Source organism: Panthera onca, chromosome E1, assembly GCF_046562875.1.
Source record: "Panthera onca isolate mPanOnc1 chromosome E1, mPanOnc1 haplotype 2, whole genome shotgun sequence".
Classification (NCBI taxonomy): domain Eukaryota; kingdom Metazoa; phylum Chordata; class Mammalia; order Carnivora; family Felidae; genus Panthera; species Panthera onca.
This window is the reverse complement of record NC_138352.1, coordinates 18,156,695-18,175,440: the sequence shown is the minus strand read 5'-3', so window position 1 is coordinate 18,175,440 and position 18,746 is coordinate 18,156,695. Positions and strand designations below refer to the sequence as shown.

General features: G+C 62.2%; 1 protein-coding gene and 2 long non-coding RNA genes across 13 annotated transcripts in view; 1 reads left to right on the top strand and 2 right to left on the bottom strand.

The window, feature by feature from the left end:
• Window positions 1-205: 205 nt before the first annotated feature.
• Window positions 206-18,746, top strand: part of MINK1 (misshapen like kinase 1) — a 44,241-nt gene continuing 25,700 nt past the window's right edge. For 3 of the 11 annotated variants that reach the window (XM_060647574.3, XM_060647576.3, XM_060647573.3), the window contains exon 1: window positions 214-609. In XM_060647574.3, coding sequence (XP_060503557.3) covers window positions 553-609 — 57 coding nt within the window. In that variant the 5' untranslated portion in view covers window positions 214-552. Of the gene's footprint in view, window positions 610-18,746 lie in introns of all 11 variants that reach the window. The other 8 variants (XM_060647569.3, XM_060647565.3, XM_060647570.3 and 5 more) reach the window with 5 other exon arrangements.
• Window positions 5,594-18,338, bottom strand: LOC144614392 (uncharacterized). The gene is made up of 3 exons (XR_013552135.2): window positions 17,814-18,338; window positions 12,597-12,734; window positions 5,594-6,680 (listed from the first exon to the last, which is right to left on the bottom strand). It is a non-coding gene; the product is annotated as an uncharacterized LOC144614392 (long non-coding RNA).
• Window positions 8,254-11,790, bottom strand: LOC144614393 (uncharacterized). The gene is made up of 3 exons (XR_013552136.2): window positions 11,328-11,790; window positions 9,801-11,125; window positions 8,254-9,198 (listed from the first exon to the last, which is right to left on the bottom strand). It is a non-coding gene; the product is annotated as an uncharacterized LOC144614393 (long non-coding RNA).

The window sequence follows — 18,746 nt, the reverse complement described above, 5'->3', positions numbered from 1 at the left end:
CAGCTGGCACGCGAAAGAGGAGGAAAAGGGAAGGAAGAGCGTCAAAGGAGAGCGAAGGAGGAAATGCGGGAGAGAGAGGGCAAAACACAGGGGAAGGGAAGGAAACGCGTGTGCGCACGCGCACCGGCCGGTGGGCGCGCTCCGCGGCCGCCCGGCCACCGCCCACTTCTTCTCGCCCGGCTCGCGCGGCCGGTCGGTCCTCGCGCGCGCCTTGCGCTCCCTCTCGCTGCTGCGCCTGCGCGCAGGTGTCGGCGCCTAGGGGGAGGGGAACCCGGCGCGCTCGCGTCACGTTCCCTCGTCCACCCTCCCGGAGCGCGGCCGCTCCGCGCCTGCGCAGGAGAGTCGGGAGGCTCGGGTTGCGGACCGGGCGCCAGCTCCTGTCAGTCGGTGGGTCGGTCCTCCCGCCGGCCCTCCCCCTCCGCGTCCTCCGGGGGAGGCGCGGCGGAGTCCGCCCCCGGGATCCCCCCCGATGGGGGAGAAGCGGCGACGGCGGCAGCGGAATAACCGAGCCGGCGCGTGAGCGGCCCCGGGGCCCGGCTGCCCGCGGAGGCCATGGGCGACCCAGCCCCCGCCCGCAGCCTGGACGACATCGACCTGTCCGCCCTGCGGGTGAGCGCGCCGCCCCCAGTCTCGCCCCGGTTCCTGCCCCCGCCGCCGGGGAGCGGCGCGGCCGCGCGCCTCACGTGCCCCCCGGGGCGCCCCCCGCCGCGGGGCCCCCGCCCTTGGCTTCCCCCCTGTCCGTGCACGCGCTGCGGATTCCGGGAGCCAGGTCGGTCCCCGCCCTGTGCTGCCCCGCCCCCACGCTCCCCCGCCGCCTCGGCCCGCACTCGGGCCCCGGACCCCTTCCCCCACCCCGCTTCCCCCAGACCTCGCCCCGCCACCTGCACGGTCGTGCCGGCGGTGCCCCTCCCCGGCCCCGTCCCCGCTCTCGGCCTCTTTCCAGCCTTGCCGCTGCTCGCGTCTCCTTCCTCCTCCTCCCCTTTCTCGGCGCCTCGGATCTTGACTTTGCAACTGCCTCGACAGCCTCCCCCTCCTCGCCCTTCCTCCTCCTCGCCCGCCCCTGAATGGCACGTCCTCCCTGGCCGGAATTTCAGCCTTTCCGTCTGCACCCCGCGCCCCCCGCGGCCGCCGCGGTCCCCGTGCGCGGCTCTCCCTACGCCTGGTCTCGCGTTTCGAGTGCAGCAGCCCAGAACCAGGCATTTCCGGCCTCAGGGTCCCCGCATATTACGTTACCAACTCTGCAGCGGTGTGGGGCTGGAGCCGAGACAAGTGCAGGGGGGAGGGGGGACGCGCTGGTTCCCTAAAGAAACCCAGGCTCGGGCTGGGGAGAGGATGTTTCCGTGCGTGTACACACACAAGCGTGTGGTCGGTGGGGAGGTCGGGATGGCGGCGGGCAGGTCTGCGTGTGCTGGAGGGAAGGGGGAGGTGATGGGGTCTCCAGGGAGGGGCTGACCAGAAAAGGGCACGTGCACGCCCTCATTTGGGAGCTCGTCGGCCGTTTGTTCTGCTCGCAGCGCCGGCTTAAGGAGCAACTTAGTGATCTCAAGGTGAACACTCCAGACCGCCACCCAGGTGCGCTTTCTGTCCGGTGTCCTTCCGGCTTCCTCAACAGGCCCAGGTGTGCGGAGCGCAGGATTTCCCCTCTCGGGGGTTGGGCTTCTCAGGAGGCCCGGGTTTGGTGTCTGGCTTTGGAGTTCGCCGGGGAACGTGGCCAGTAGTGGGAAAAGGCGGTCAACCACACGGGTGCCCCGGATACGCCCGGAGGGGAGAGGGGAATTGAGGAGAGCAGAGTCATGTCATTAATTGGGTCTCTCTAGGTGACACAGTTTCTGTCGACATTCAGGTCATAATTTGTTTGGTGCAATGTTGGGCCAGTTTGGTGTTCTCTCCTGCCTCGCTGGAGAGAAGGTGATGAACAGTTGCTCAGGAGGGAGACTAAGCATTGGATTTCATTCTGTGTGTGTGTGTGTGTGTGTGTGTGTGTGTGTGTGTGTTGGCGGGCAGAGGGTCTGAAGGCTTTAGGAGGGAACTTCTGAGGGTCAGTTTGAACTGGGATACTCAGCTGATACCCAGGTGGAGTAGGACAAGGTGCAGTTGCAAGCCCCCCGTAATGGGCTGTGCCCTAGGATGAACCCCCATCTTCCCTCCCCACCTTGGTTGTTGATTAACTCTGACCACAGGCTCCCGTGGCTGCGGGGACTGACATGCAAGAAACACCGGGAGGGTCCAAACCGTGACCTTTGGTTTCTTCCCTGTGGGACTCTGCTTGGGCTTCCCTTTTCCTTTGGCCTCTTGGTAGTTTGGCCCGGACCCCTAGCCTGGGATTTCCAGCCACTCTGCAGATCTGACCTTGGACGTGGCATTTCCCTTCTGGATTTCTCTGCTAGAAGCCACGCTAGCCTCCTGCCTGATTCTCCTCTCCTTCCTCTCAGGAGAGGCCTCACACCTGCTCGAGGTGCTTTCTTGCCTCCTGCTTGAGGAAGTGCTCCCCTCCCCCTCCCACCCCACTACTCCAGGGCAGGAGGGGGAGGGGGCTTTCTTTGAAATGAAGCTAGAGAGGGCCTGCCTTCTCCTCGCTGCTGACCTTTTCTCAGTGCCTGCCCCCTCTGCCCCACCTCCTGGAGAGTGAGCACCCCACCTCCTGGAGAGCGAGCGGCTGTGGGTGGTTCATCTCTCGTTTTGTCCCTGTTTTCCAGTGACAAACGGCGACCCGGAGAATTAGCGGCGACACCTGGTCTCCCTGGCCTGCACCATCTTGTGTTGGGGGCCCGGGGAGGGGCCGGGAGAGGACCACGTCCAGCCCTTTTGAGCGGGCCTGGAGGGCCCGGGTTGTCTCTCTCTGGTTTCAAGCTAAGGCGTGGTTCGCAGCTGGTGCTGAGAGTAACAGTCTGGCGTCGGGGAAGGTGGGCCTGCCCGCACTCCCAGCACCGCGGGGAGAGGCCAGTGGACCCGCCCCGGGGTGACCTCGGGCTCCACGGGCTCGCTGGACCTCTCTGACACCCCGTTTCCCTACCAGCCTAGGGGCTTCCTCACTCACTGAGTCACCTTGGCCCCCGACTGGCAGCAAAGAGCCTTTCCTCCCAGCTCTACGTGGGGACAGTAATGGTGCCAAAGTCGAGAGTTGCTGCCAGAGTTCTGCGCGTTAAGTCCCGGGTCCAGCTCCCGGCACAGGGGGCCCGTGTGGCGGGCGGCCCTTTCCGTCGTTGCTGTCATCAGACGGCGGTCAGAGCAGCCTCCCAGCACAGCTGTATCTGGACTAACGCTCCTTGGCCTGCTTTATTTTTACGCAGGTTTTATATAGCGTTCCCTTAGTCGGCTTTTACCGTCCTTCATCACGTTCATCGTCATCAGCTGACACGCATATTTGTTTTTATCGGCAGGTTCGGCGAGAGCTAGGATTTTTGAAACTGTTTTGCTCATCTTTGCCTTTCCGGGGCCTGTTTTGCACATAAGGGGGTTCAGTGTTTGTTGAATAAACGCGTATTCCAACAAGTGACGGTCCCCTAGCACAATGCTCGCTCAGAGAAAGCATTCAATAAATGTCACGCTTGTTAGGGTTCCTCTTGCCCCTCTCTTGGAGACACACAATTAAGAACATCTTTTCTGAGTTGTTTTTGGAATCAGGCTTTGTCTGGTGGTGCACAGAGTTCTGGAAGCTTCCATCCGAGCGATGCCCTTGGAGTAAAATTAGGATCTGCCAAGAGAAAATATGGGCGTCTTGCCTCAGACCCTCTCCGTGTCCAGGCTTGGTTATGTTCCAGGAGAATCTTCTGACTTGTGGCTCTTGGCTTCTCGCAAAGGGTAGAAATCAGTAAAGTGGACGGGATGAGGGGGGGGAGCAGTCCCCAGGCTGACCTCTTTCCTTTCTGCGTTGCTCCTTGTGGGTGACCCACCTCCCAAATCAAACAGCTTCTCTTTCCCGTGCGGCCAGCTGGAAGTTTCAGACGGCAGGGTCCTTGGAACTCTGGAGCCGCCCCCCGTGTCGCCGGGTTGAAATAACGTCACGGAGCCCAGTGAAGAGGGACTGGTTGATGGGCAGTCATGCTGCCAGAGGTGTTCTTTCTCGGATGATTTTGTGTCGTTGTGTCTCTCCTTCCCCTTCCTTCTCTCCACGCGAGGCTGTGGGGCCGGCGCCCTGGGAGAGTGGCGGCTCCGGGCACGTGTTCCCGGGGGGACCCACCCGTGTTCCGATGTGCTAGCTGCCCAGACGCTGGCGGTGGGTGCCCCAGGCACACCGACCCCCTGCAGCCCCAAGTAACTTAAGTAGTGACTCTTTCCCTGGAAAACTGCAGGGGGAGGCGGGGCCGTTGGGGAGCCCGCAGTGCCGCTTGAGCCCACGGAGGGGAGGCCACAGAGAGCTTGGCTGGAGCCAGGTGTTCGGCCACTGCCCCCTTCCCGCCGCGGACAGGACGGGACAGGTTGTGGGCAGCGGGAGGGGCGGCAGCACCCCCCTCACACTCGCCCCAGGAGCTCAGTCAACGCTGTGCCGTGCAGAATCGGATTTCGCACCCGGCCTCCGTTCCTTTCACCTTTGGACAGCTTGATACGCACAGTGTCCTCCTGTCATTTGGGGGACGAGACGGCAGGAAGTATGTGGGACGCCCTTTATAGGCTTGTCCCCGGGCATCGGTCTGTGAATGAGGAATGTGGTAATCTCTCAACCCAGAAACATCAAACAGCTCTGGGGCCAGAGAACATCTCCAGAAGCCGTCCAAGAGTCGGCCTGACTAACGGTGCCGTCTCCAAAGTTGTACGGGACCTTCCTGCCGCAGTCACCGAGCGTTGGCGGGCACCAGGTTCCAGGTGCTCCGGGAAGGGTGTGACGTCGGCCTCGGGGCTGCACTCAGCTGTTGACTCAGAGCTCTGGGGGCATTCAGCCTAGACATGCTTCCACAGGCTCAGGCTCCCCCTTTCTTTTTGTTTCCTTTAAAGTGTATTTATTTATTTTGAGAGAGAGGGAGGCTGAGGATCCCAAGCAGATTCCACGCTGGCAGCAGAGAGCCTGACGCGGGCGTGAGCTCACGAGCCGTGAGATCATGACCAGAGTCGGAGTCGGACGTGCAACCCACTGAGCCACCCAGGCGCCCCAAAGCTCCCCCTTTCTTAACTGTTACTGCTTTCCTCAGTGTCTTGGAATCCTCAAGGTCTGGAAGTTTTTGTCAATTCTGATTCCCGGGGATTCTACTCATTTTCTTTTGTCCCGTGTTTTCGGTCATCTTGAAATCTCAAGTCCTTTCTCTTCCCCAAGCATCCCCTTTACATCCCCGACTCCCTCAGTCTCTTCCTACGTTTAAGGAATAGAATGAAAAGTAATCAGGTTAATAAGTCGACTTTCAGACCGTTTCCTGAATGCGCACAGAATACAGGAACATTAGAAACTTTACTTGGTGGGGGGCGCCTGGGTGGCTTGGTCGGTTAAGCATCTGACTTCAGCTCAGGTCACGATCTCGCGGTCCGTGAGTTTGAGCCCCGCGTCGGGCTCTGGGCTGACGGCTCAGAGCCTGGAGCCTGTTTCAGACTCTGTGTCTCCCTCTCTCTCTGCCCCTCCCCTGTTCATGCTCTGTCTCTCTCTGTCTCAAAAATAAATAAAACGTTAAAAAAAAGAAACTTTACTTGGTGAAAGCAGTGAGCCCTGGCCACACCCACGTTCCCTTCTCTTCCATCCTGTCCTTCCTGCTGGTCTCCTCACCAGCCGGTCCTTGACTTGAGTCTGGGGTTCTGCCATCTACAGGAAGCACCTCCAGAGGCTAACTGAGGGGGTTCTTGAGGCTTTTTGTTCTTTAGAAGGGTAGGGAATGTGGAGGGAGGAGAAAAGGAAGGTCTGGAATTCTACTGGCCCTGGGAGCCCCTGGAGACTTAGTCTGGTGGCCAGGCGGCCTGAGGATATACTTGCTAACTGTGGGGGAAGTTTCTTGTTTTGTTTGAGGAAAGATCTAGAACTAGGCACAGAGGTCACATTGAGGCACAAGGTAGACGTGGCTTTGCTACAGTCTAGGAGTGGGGAGAGGCATTGATAAAATGGCCATGTACGTAGTGATGCGCGTGCGTCATCACAAACCACCATAAAGGCCGTGGCAGAGAACTTTAGCGGGCCGCGAGAGCGTATGACGAGAATCTTTCTCACTTCTCGTGAGACGAAAGTGTTTGGTGGTTGATTGAGGGACCGACAGGTCCCAGGTCAGAAGAGCGAGCTGGCGGCACCGAGAAGGAATAGGGGGCACCAGCGGGAGGAGTTTGGCCATGGCCGGAGTTGGGAGACCCTGGAGCCGGGCAGTTCTTCGGGCGGAGCGTTCGGTTGACAGCCGAGGGCCCGGGGCCTCCAGGCTTCGTTTCCACAAGGATTCCTTCTGAGCCTTCACTTGGGGGTGGGGGGGGGGGGAAAGAAGTTTGTTCTGAAGGGTTAGGGCATGTATGTGGGACGGGCCCGTGACTCCTAGGACCGTCGTGTTTGTTTATTGAGGGAGAATCTCTGCGTGCTGTGTGTGTGTGTGTGTGAACTACGAGTGAGCGTGCCTGTTGTCTACAGCAGGCGTGTGAGGGTTGTCCCTAGATGGGTGATTTTAGGTTGGTGACAGTGATACACACTCGAGGCGAACAACGTGATGTCGCGACGTATGCGCTCTCGGTGAAATGATCGCCACCGTCCGGTAATTAGCGTTTCCGTCTTCTCGCGCAGTCACCTGTAGGGGAGGGGAGGGTGTCCCCAGTTGCAGTGAGCTGAGCGGTGTCTGGGGCTGGAAGGTGGGGGCGTCCCCCAGGAATGGGCATGGACAGGCCCAGCCCCGGGCCTCGCTCCGGCCGGCCGTGGGAAGTGGGGTTCTCCCCGTGAGTAGACCCCGTGTATAAACAGACGAGGTTCTCAGCTGACCCTGTGTGCCAGTGAAGGGTGAGTGGGGTGCGCGGGGGGGGGGGGGGGGTGTTCCCGACTCCGCGTGTCGCCAGCGGAAAGGGCTGGGGCAGCCACAGTGCGGGGCGGGCGGCGGGCCGGGCTGCGGAAGGGGCTGCGGCCTCTGGAGAGAGGTGGAAAGGTGGAGATGGTGGGCAGGGGAGGGGGCCGGAGGGCCTCGGACTCCCCGGGAAGTGTCCCCACGGCAGGAGGACCTGCCTTCCAGGGGTGTTTGGGCGTCACTGTCACTGTATCCGGGAACCTCTAACAGCATCAGCGTGTGGGGCCGGCATCCGCAGCACGGGGGACACTGGTGCCTCCGCCCAGGTCGCCCGTAGTGCCTCTTGTGAACCTGGCGTGGGCTCGGGAAGGCACAGCTTTCTGCCGCGAAGTCCTTCCTTCGCTGCCTTCTGGGTGGAGAGTGGGACGTAGGCAGTAAATGACTTCTGCATGGCACACGCCTCCCCTGACAGCTTTTATTTGTCTGCCAGCACACCTCCGAAGGTAAAATGGGCAGGCTCCAAGCCAGACCGGGAGGAAGAAGATTCTCATGTTCTCTCTTTACCACCCACCCGCTCTTTCTCTCAAGGCGCATTTGTGAGAAGGTGGCTGAAGCATGTGTCGTACTCGGTCCTTAATTCTGAGCGGCTCAGGAAAGAGTGTTCGAGAAAAGAGGCAGGGGTGCTCCGGAGCCCAGGCGTCAGCGGCAGGAGCAGGTGCCCACGGTGTCTGGGAGAGGAGGCTAGCGCACTTCTCTTTCCTCTCCCGTCTTTCTCTTTTCCAGTGTTTTAAATTGTTTTACTTACAGAGGGCATGTGTGTGTGTCAGAGCACGGGAGGGGCAGAGAGAGAGGATCTCAAGCAGGCTCCGTGCTCAGCGTGGAGCCCCACACGGGGCTCGATCCCACACCCTGAGATCACAACCGGAGCCAAAATCGAGAGTCGGTCCCTCAACCGACTGGGACGCCCAGGCGCCCTCCTCTCTGGTCTTTCTGTTCTCCGGTTGTTGCCTCGAAGACAGAGGTGCGTGCGAACGTCCTCTCAGATTGCAGAGGGAGGAAGGCAGCCTTCCTAGGGTGTGCTCTGGGGGAGAACGGCCCCCTGGGGGTGGGTGAGTGACGGGGGACAGAGCAGTGATGGGGACAGGTGGGGGAAGCCGAGGGGCAGGGCTGCTGTCCACTTCCCGCTGCCCCTGGACCTTAGGACAGCACAGCTTGATGGGCTGGGCTGGTCTCACCACGGCTTGGAGACCCTCTGGCCTCGACAGGCTTCTTCACACCGGAACCCCCCTGGGCCCACGTGTCCCACAGCCCTGGGTTGGGGGAAGGGACAGCATGTGGCTCCGAGGCTTGTCGGTTCCCTTGTCCCTAGACCCCCACACGCTCCTTTCTCTTACTTCGGTTCGGAGCTCAGACTGCTCCAGTGCGACGCCTTTATACGTGGGTGTGGGGTCGCTGCAGAAGGGGTGTGGGTGAGACCGGTAAGCAGTCCTCGCAGCGCAGTTGGTTCTCTCCTCGTGTAATGTCGCCGTCCCTCCCAGAGCCCTCGGGAGTGGGCGACTCTCTCCTCGTCCCCCGCCCCGGGGGAACACGCCAGGGCTCATAGAAGGGAGTCCACGGACCTGTCTGGGGCTGGACGGCCAGTAAACGGCGGATCCCGGAGTGGGACTCAGGTCTGACTCACTGCAGAGCCCGAGCGTGTTGGCTCCTGTGCCATTGGCTGCCTGCTCCGGGAGGCAGGGCCTGGCGGTGCGTGGGGGACAGAGGGCCCTGTGTGGCCCACGTCCTAGGCCGTGTGCTTGGAGAGTGGTGTTTCCTCCTGACTTTCATCGTGAACGCGTGGGTGCAGCGAGCAGGCCTCGCGACCTCTCGTGGGAACACACCGCTGTCCCTGTGTCTGTGCTCACGCTGTTCGGAGGCTCGGGGAGTGCGGCCCGCGTCGTGGACGGAGGCAGCCTGCGCGAGGACTGCCTGCAGCCGTTGAGGGGCACGCGGTCCGGATCTGTGTCTCGATAGAGGACGGGCTCTGTTCCTAAACGTGGGGCGTGTTTCGAGAAGCGGGAGTGGGGCGCCAGCCCGAGTCTCTGGGGGCTGCGGGGGGCTGGCATTGGCGGGCACGTGCCAGCAGTGCTGGCTTCCCGGGGCCCGTGCCCGGGACTGGCGGAGATTCGTGGGTGCCGGGCTGCCGGGCGGAGCAGTGACGACAGGAGGGAAGAACGCTCACGGGAATCCAGAAGATTGGGTTCGGAGGAGAGTAGACGGACTCAGAGAGGCCTGTCCTTCAGCAGGAAGAGAGGAGGACTCTCGCTCCTGCCTGAAAAATGTTTTTTTATCACAGCTAAACAGGCACAAAATGGAGCATTTTAGCCGTGTTAAGCGCGCCGTGCAGCCGCCCCCAGTGCCCATGTCCACGCCTGTCTGTCCCCACGAAACGTGAACCCCGGCCCGGGACCCACCATTCCCGCCTCCACCCTTTGCGCGCGTGCGGAGTGGAGCTGGCCTGACGCAGCAGGTGCCTCACTGGTTGAGTCGGGAGAGCTGACCCCTCGCCCGCCCGCCCGCCCGCCCGCCTCCCAGGAGGCGCCAGGCCTGACACGGATACGCGCCAAGTGGTGCGGGAATCAGGGGCGGACGAGGCAGCGGGAAGAGAAGCCGAGGGTCTCCCCTCCCTCGTCAGTGCTTCTGGCCACCTCCCGCTTTCCGGCTCGGCCCGGACCCACCGTGGCGCCCGTACCAGCCCCGGCTCCTCGTCCTGGGGGCCCAGGGCAGGGGCTGGAGGAAGGTGGGAAGGCCGTTCGGGGGACGACGGTAACAAAACGCGGCAGCGTCTCTGCGCGTGTTAAAGGGGAGGAAGAGACCCGCCCTGTGATGGCCGCGCGGGGGGTGCCCCTCTGCCCGGGGGCTCTGTTCACACACCTGTGTTCACACAGCGCCAGCGGCCTTTCCGGGTGCCCAGGGCTCGGACGTGGACGGAGGGACGATTCGAGTGTCGGGCGGTGTATTCCGAGGTCTCTTCGCGGAGGGGCTGGGCCGTAGGAAGCCCTGAGCGGCCCTTGAGGCCCCTTTGATGACAGCCTCCTGGGCCTCCTGGAGCCCGGGCAGGCCGTGTCCCTGGCGTGGTGTCCACGCACCAGACTCGGAGCGTGACGCAGAGTCGAGCTGGGTTTCTCAGAGTAGAGGTGGCCGGCGCGGGGGGCTGCCCCGCTCCCTGGCCTTCCCTTTTCCACTCCACGTGCGGCGGCGTCATTGGCCTTCAGGGGGAGACGGGGGCGGGCTTGGCAGTCAGGTCACCCGGGAGGACGGGAGGGCGGAGAGCCCCTCGGCACACGGAGGCCTGCCTCGCGGGTCAGCGTCCAGGTCGCAGAGGCCTCTGGCGGCCGTGGGCATGGTGACTTAGGTCCACCTCTCAGGGCTTTGTCCCCAGATCACCAGCCTTTGTGCCGGATCCCAAAGACAGATGGACGTTTTCTGTCTTCTGTGCACGACCTAGACGAGGCCACACATACTCCGTCCCCTTTCAGGGTCTGCCCAAAGTGCCCTCGCGCTCCCGTCTAAAGCCCCCTCTTTTCTTACGTCGAGCCGGGTGTGAGTGGGGGTTGGTGCTCTTCCTTGAACCCAGCCTGTCGTGCCCAGCCCTGGTGCTCAGAGTTTGAGTGAAGGAATGCCCCCGTGGCTCACTCCTGGGGACACCGCTCGCCTTGGGTCTTACCCCGCTGTCCGGCATGGCGCTCTCCCTGGATGTGCTCGTCCGCACCGTTCGCTGCTAAGAGTGAGAAGTCACCTAAGTGCTCGCGTGTAAAGCAGAGCCCCCGCGGGTCGTCTTACATCGTTCCAGGTGCCTGTGGGAGGCCAGGGGCTCAGAGCTCGCCAGCTCGGACCTCCGGCGCTGCTCGCCGACCGCGGCACTGCGTTGCCCGGCCCCGTCTAAGTCGGGGGCTCGCGCGTGCTTGGCGGGCCCAGGGTCGCAGCCTGCTCACGTTGGGCAGACTTGACGTCTCCCTGGCTGCTGACCCCGGGGGGCCGTGGAGCTCCGGCAACACGATGCACGGGGCGGTGAGCGTGGCGTTCAGAGCCCGGAGACCCGGTTCCGGTTCCGGTTCCGTCTCTCGTTTCCAGGATGCGTGTCGTGTTGCTGGGACTTGGTTTCCTCGCTTGCAGGATGAAGGGGTGGGACCAGTGGCTCGCAGTCAGGCTCAGTCAGAGTCACCTGGGTCACCTCTCCAGCCTTCAGGTGCCGAGCGCTGCTCCCAGAGGCGATCCAGTGGGTCCAGGGTGGAACGGTGACACGTTATTCCCCAGGTGATCTGATGCAGATCGGCCCCCAGAACTACGGGACCGGATGACCCCTAGGGTCCCTCCAGATCCAGGAGTCCCCTGCTCCCTCCCTTCCTCCCTCCCTCCCTCCCTCCCTCCCTCCCTCCCTTCCTGGAAGTCCACGAGTACCTACTGTGTGGGGTGCTGTTTGTTCTCAGTGCTGCCTTAAACGTGTGAGCAGGGAAGGGGTGCGATCTGCGACGTCGCTTGCAAGGAAAGGCGCGCTTCGCGCTTCGGGGGCGGTGACTGTGTGTGAAGCTGGGCGTGACGGAGTTGAGAGAAACAGGCCAGGGCGAGACGGCCAGGGACGAGGTCTGAGCTCGTCTGGGGAACACCTGCCCCTACTGTAGCGACCTCAGGGGGCCAAGTCGGGGTGTGGGTGGGGGGCTGGGCATCTGGGAAGGACGCAGGATAGGGGAAGGTTCAGAAGGCCTCCAGGCCTGTGAAGCAGGGACATCACTGTCCGAGCGCGGCGGGGACTGAGCCCTGAGCCCACCGGTGCCGCGGAGGGGAGCGGCCAAACCGGGGGAGGGCTGACCTGGGGAGATCGGGCCTTTAACTGGGCTTTTGAAGACAGGGAGGGGCCTGCAGTAGTGGGGCCTTCCCGTCACCACTCATCCCTAAGGGCACAGGCCTTGGACACAGAGTTCAACCGACGCCCCAGTTCTGTCACCTCCTGGGTGACCTTTGGCGAGGGCCCGTTTTTGTCATCTGTCACATGAGGGTGGCAAGGCCAAGGCCTGCCTCCCAGAGCCATTGTGGGGATGGGACACGAGCGTAGGTAAGGTGTCTGGTTGGATAGGTGGGGGCTGCCTGATTTCTCATGAAAGAAAGTCCCAGAAAGGGCATCTCCTGGGGTCTGGACATTCATGTTGTCCCTAGTGTTTTGTTTGGGAAAGAGAAGACCGTCTGGGCCGTGGGTGGGTGAGTCACTGAGCCCCCAGGTGTGAGCCCTCGGGGTCCCCTCTCCCTGCCCTAGAGCCCCTATAATCCCCAGAAAGTCTTCTAGCCTCGCTGGGGCCGGGACAGAGACCAGGTTCAGAACCCATTGTCTCAACTTGAGAGTCCTGTTTGTCCTGCTGCCTGGGTGCAGGCGCTCTGGGCCCACCCAGTGGAAGCACCCGTGCGGGGGAGGGTGGGGGGAGCGGGGCCTCACCTGGGACGCTCTGATGGGGACGCGCGCCTTTGTTGGGACATGAGACCCGGGACCTGGACACAGATGTGTGCAAAGTGCCTCACTGACTCCGGCCTGGGGCGGGGGCTGCCGGGCCCCTGGCCCAGGGAGTTAGCCTTTCCTGCCTCAGACTTCCGCTTGCTGGGTGATTCTTCCGTGCCCTCTGGTGTCAGCTTGCATGTCACTTCCCCAGCAGGCCCTTGGCCCCCTTAAGGTGACCTCACCTTAGTCCTTCCAGAAGCGCTGCTTCCTGTGGGCTCCGCGAGGGAGGCGGCGTTCATGGCCGTGGTTTGGTCTCTGGCAAGCGCTCCGTGTTTGTTGAATGAACGTGTGAACTGGCTCCCCAGGCGCAGCGCCGGTTTCTGAGGACAAACGGGAGAGGTGGGCCTGCTGAGAAGTTGGGGGAGCCTGTTGGCTTCATCCTGCCCCCCCCCCCCCCCATCCCTGGGGCTGTCATTTATTCTGAGCTGGCCTTTGGTGGGGCCAAGGAGTATCTGGTCTCCACCCTTTGGAGAACAGCCCTGCTCTTCCTTTCTTAGTCTGTGATTCAGACACGCGTCCTTCCCCTCCCTGCTGGCCTCACCCTCCACCTGCTGTGCTGCCTGACTCAGCTCTGCGCCCTCTGCCCTCCTGCCCTTCCTGCTGGCTCTTTCCACGCCCCCTCGTCCCTTGTCTTTCCTGTGGCTCCCCCTGCCACCCCACGACACCTGGTTGGCCTCCCATCTAGAATTACTTTTATATTTTTTTAAAGTAATCTCTACACCCAACGTGGGGCTTGAACTCACAACCCAAAGATTTAAGAGCCGCAAGCTCTTCCGTTTGAGCCAGCCAGTTGCCCCCCCGCACCCCAGTTTAGAAGGAATGAGGGAAGAGACCGTTCACAGGCTTCCTTGGTCATGAGGCTTCCCTGGTCCCTTCCCTTGGATCTGTGGACACCTGACTCCCACAGGAGGAGGTTGGCAATGAGGTGTAATGATCTGTTTGTGCTGCAGCAGAAAACCAGCAGTGAGAAGGCTTATTATTATCCAGCCCCTGATTACTGTTGTCCTCCGTGAGCTCGGGCTCAGTGTGTGCCAGTCTGCACGGGCTCAGCCCATCCCCTGCCACTGCCTCCTCCCTCTCCCTCCTCCCCTTCTCCCACCCTCCTCCCTCTCCTCCTTTTCCACCTCTTCCCTTCTCCTCCCCCTCCTTCCTCCTCATCTCCTCCCTCCACCGTCTCCCTCCTCCTCCTCCTCCCCTTCCTTCCTTCTCCCCCTCCTCCCTCTCCCCCTCCTCCCTCTCCCCCTCCTCCCTCTCCCCCTCCTCCCTCTTCCTCCTCCTCCTCCTCCTCCCCCTCCTCCTCCTCCTCCCCCTCCCCCTCCTCCTCCTCCCCTTCCTTCCTTCTCCCCCTCCTCCCTCCTCCTCCTCCTCCCCCTCCTCCTCCTCCTCCCCCTCCCCCTCCTCCTCCTCCCCTTCCTTCCTTCTCCCCCTCCTCCCTCCTCCTCCTCCTTCTCCCCCTCCTCCCTCTCCCCCTCCTCCCTCTCCCCCTCCTCCCTCTCCCCCTCCTCCCTCTCCCCCTCCTCCCCCTCCCCCTCCTCCTCCTCCCCCTCCTCCTCCTCCCCCCCTTCCTTCCTTCTCCCCCTCCTCCCTCTCCCCCTCCTCCCTCTCCCCCTCCTCCCTCTCCCCCTCCTCCCTCTCCCCCTCCTCCTCCTCCCCCTCCTCCTCCTCCTCCCCTTCCTTCCTTCTCCCCCTCCTCCCTCCTCCTCCTCCTTCTCCCCCTCCTCCCTCTCCCCCTCCTCCCTCTCCCCCTCCTCCCTCTCCCCCTCCTCCTCCTCCCCCTCCTCCTCCTCCTCCCCTTCCTTCCTTCTCCCCCTCCTCCCTCCTCCTCCTCCTTCTCCCCCTCCTCCCTCTCCCCCTCCTCCCTCTTCCTCCTCCTCCTCCCTCCTCCTCCTCCTCCTCCTCCTCCTCCTCCTCCTCCCCCCTTTTCCCTCCTCTTCCCATACTCTGTCCTTTCTTCCTCTCACCAGTGTCGCCTCCCGGAGACAGCCCTCCCCAGCCCAGTCTCCGGGGCCTCGGATCTGTGCCCTCCACCCCCACCCCCTCCGGCCCTCACCCGTCCCCCACTCGGTTCTACTTTCTGGCTGCTTTCTGTGTTCATGCGCCACCACTCTTCCCCCTACGTCCCCGTGAGCCCAATGGTCTTAACAAGTGACCTCTTGACGGCATTTTCCCTTGCTCTCCGGGAGGTGGTCTGTTGGTAATGATTCTGCAAATCTGCAGCGCTTTGTGGATTTCAGAGCGTTCTGACATCCAGGAATTCTTGTGTGCCGGGACTGGGGAGACGGGGGGAGGCTCTCGGGCGATCCCGGACGTGCTGGTTTGCCTCCATCACACGGTGCCCAGGCCTTTGGTTCTCGGTGGCTGTTCCCTGCCGCAGCGCACTTACCGTCCCGCACCTCCGAACCCTCCTGGGCTCGGTCTTCTGAGGTGGGACCTCTGCCCTTCCCGCCCACCCAGCCTCTGCCCACTTCTGTTTCGTTCCCAAAGGGCGCTCCTGGCTCCTGGCTCCTCCGGGACGCCTTCCCTTGATCTCTTCTTGCCCGGTCGCGTCCCAGTCTTTGGATCTTTATTAATGTTCTTGTTTGGGTTTCGCCAACTATGTACGAGTTCACTGCTTTAAAAAAGCGCCCTTTCCGGGGCACCTGGGTGGCTCAGTCGGTTAAGCGTCCGACTTCGGCTCAGGTCATGATCTCACGGTCCGTGGGTTCGAGCCCCGCGTCAGGCTCTGAGCCTGGAGCCCATTTCAGATTCTGTGTCTCCCTCTCTCTCTGCCCCTCCCCTGTTCATACTGTCTCTCTCTGTCTCAAAAATAAATAAACGTTAAAAAAAAAAAATTAAAAAAAAAAAAAAAGCGCCCTTTCCATTGATACGTAGTATTTACGAAGCGTATGAATCACGGAGCGCCGGTTCACGTGACAAAAGGGGACTCACTTTTGCCAGCTGCCCGGTGTGTTGCTTTTAAGTGAATATTCGTGGATGATTAGAAGAGAGGAGAGAAACCCAAAACTAGCATTAGAAACCATTGATTGCATCAGGGAGGAAGGAAGGTTTTTCTAGAGAGCACCAACTTTCTTTTCTCTTTTCTTTCTTTCTTTTTTTTTTAAAGTTTTATTAAGTAGTTTCTACACCCATCACGTGGCTCAAACTCATGACGCCAAGATTGAGTCGGATGGTCTTCCACCTGAGCTAGCCAGGTGCCCCAACTTCTTTTAGTTTTGTATTTATCGTTCAGCAGACAGATTTGGAATGTGGCCCTGACCCCCAAGAACTTAGCCTGGCAGAGGAGACAGACGACTACAGAATTTTTCACACGGATGGAACTGGTGCCACGAAAGGGGCAGTAGAGGGTCCCGTGGGAGCAGGTGGGCAGTCCGGGAAGCCTCCTGGAGGAGGCCGTGTCTGCCCTGAGCTCTGGAGCGGCGGGCCGGCCGGGAGCGGTGCGATTGGAGGAGCGAACGGCAGGCACAGAGCCCCAGGTTCCAGCTCCACCTTGGCAAACGTGTCACTCCTTGGAGCCTTGGTTTTCTCATTTGTGAAATGGGCGATAACTCCTGCCTGGCTCACTTCCCTTGCGGGTATGAGGTGCCGATGAGACGGCGGCCGTGAGCCATCCGGCTGCGACGTGCAGCGTTTGGCTGTTGGGCGCGGTGGCCCCCAGCCACAAGGTGACAGAACTGACTGCTGGCCAGAGACAGAAGCGGGTTCCGTGGCAGAGCCATGATCAGACTGCCGTGACTCCATATGACACGTTGACAGCCAAGTCCCTTAGTCGCCGGGGAGGCGGAGGAAAGGCCGATGCGGGGCGCGGCCTTCACCCCCGAGGCCAGAGGGTGCCCCCCTTCTCTCTTTCCCCCAGAGCACCCTGTGGGCAGGCCGAGCCTCGGAAGCAGGCTGTTTATCTTTTAGGTGTTGGGGTTTATTTTTAAACTTCTGACTGTGGTGGTATTTATTTCTTCCTTTCCCTTTCCCCACTTTCTGCAGCTCAGCCTCAGAAAGAGACCATCTGTCCCCTGCCTTGCCTGTGGCCATTTTAGAACCAGCACCGGGCTGCCGGCCCCCCTTCTCCCCCCCTCCTCCCCACTGCCCTTTGCCCACGCCGCTCCCCAGGCACCCTCCAGCTCGCCAGGGGGGTCCCGGTCTGCGCAGCCGGGTCTGGGGGCAGCCCGGGCATCGAGGCACGCGGGGGACCGCTCCCCCCCTCCTCGCGTGGGCAGGGCCCTCTGCTCTGACTGGTTTCCCATTAGAGCAGTCTTTGTGCTTGTGCGTGCGTCGTGTCTGAACCTGTTCCTGCCTCTGCGCGCGTGTGTGTCCTTCTGCCACAGGGACCGGGAGGAGAGACTCGAACTGTCCCTCCCCCAGCACATAAACGTCTCCTGGTTTCTGTCCTTCCCCTCTGCTCCCTCCGTCCCGCGCTGCACCCCCACTGAGCACGTGAGGACACGTGTGGTGGTCACCGACCCGAGGGCCGTACTTCCCCGCGTGGAGCCAGAACCCGAGGGTCCGATTCGGCCCCAGTGTGAGGGGCAGGTTGGCCAGACAGGGGTGGACGGTCGGGTTTGGGAGCAGGGGACATGGGGAAAGGCGTCTTTGCAGGTTTTCTTTACTACTGGACGTGCTGGCCTCCGGGGAGCCGGTGGGGGCTTAACCCTCCTGGTGCTCGCGCCCTCCTGGCCCTGGGCAGTGGGTGGGCTTCCTTCCTCGTCCCTGGGGCACGGGGTTCGCCAGAGGGCCAGGCTTGGCTTCGAGCCTGCTTTCCCTGCAAGCCCTCGGGGTAGAAACAGGCTGATGACACCCTGCCCCCCACGCGTGTCGCAGGCACGGGGGTCCCGGGCACGACGCTGGCTCCCCCAGGAGGGCCGTCTCCCGCGGGGCTGGGGGGGGGTGGGGAGGTGTTCTGATGAGAGACCCCGGCCCCTCCGGTGCCCCGGCCACCGCCCCTGCGACCCCCCCCTCACCTGCACACTCTTCCTCAGACACGCCCCCACCTGTGGCACTGTGGGCGTCCATGCACACGCGTCCTCTGCTCGTGCAGAGGCTGCTCACGGCCAAGCGAAGGGGGTCAGTGTGTACGCCCCTGTGCGGAGTACTGCCCCCTCCACGTGTCCCGGGGACCGGCCTGCTAGGGCACCTGTCTACCCTGCCCCTCAGCCCCCTGCCCTGCCCGGCTTGGCTGCGGTGCTCCGGGCTGGCCGTGGTCCTCTGGCCCCGGGGGTGGGGTTTGAAGCTGCTCTGCAGGCCAGGGCAGCCCCGTTCAAGCTCGCGCAGGCTGGGGCCCTTCCCCCAGGCCGGGCCACGTCGCCCCTGCCCCTCGTCCCCTTTGTGGGGGCCTCCTCGGTCACAGGAAGAGCTCAGGAAAACAGGCCTATTGTGTGGGGCTGCCGTGTGCAGCCCGGTCTCCGCACCAGATAAGTGGAGGCTCCGGGGCCCTGGCAGCCGCCGATCCAGGCTCTTCCACGCGGGAGAGGCATCTGGCACAGGATTCCGCTGCACCGCCCTCGGGTCCTGCTGTGGACACGGCTCCCCACTCTCTTCCCTGGAGCCCCTTCCCCGTCCGCCTGGTAGGAGTGAGCCTGCCTCCGCTGGGGGGGCGAGGGGGGGCGCCTGCGGCCCCTCCCCCAGCCCTGGCCCTCCTGTCCAGGGCAGCATGGCACCTCTGGGCCCCGGTTACAGTGGCAGGACCTGCCAGGGCGCATCCCAGTGAGTGACACTGCTGGGCCTGCAGCACAGGGCAGACCAGCCCTTCCCCAGGCCTTGTGGTTCTAGTTCTTTCTACCGCTCCAGAGCCTCCTAGAATCTTCTGGGAGTTCTGAGTGGATAGACCCTTCTAGCTCTGAAATTCTGTATTTATAAGACCCTGGTGGGGGGAGGGGAGGGCCTGGCTGGCTCAGTCAGTAGAGCACGTGACTCTTAATCTCAGGGTCGTGAGTTCGGAGCCCCGTGTGGGGTGTAGGCCCCAGGTCAGCAGAAAAGTAGGGGGTTGGTTTCCGCATCCTGCCTCCTTGCCCTGCAGTCGGCTAACCTCTCACGTTGTGGCATATGTGACTCCTGTCGGCGTGTTCCTTCCCTCTGTGTTGGTGTCTGACTTAGAAGCTCCTAGAAGGCACAGCCAGGGTATTTAAAGAGGCACTGTTTGACAGGCTCTTAAAAAAGATGTGGTGATAACAATTTGCATTTGCTCAAGTACTTCACAAAACCTTCACCCCTCGGGGGGTTTCGTGGACCCCGAGCAGACAGTGCAGGAGGTGTGGGGGGAGGCCTACCTTAGTGCAACCGGGCTGGAGACCCGGGCTCAGCCCTGCCAGGTCTGGGCCACTTGTGAGAAATGTGCCCCCGGC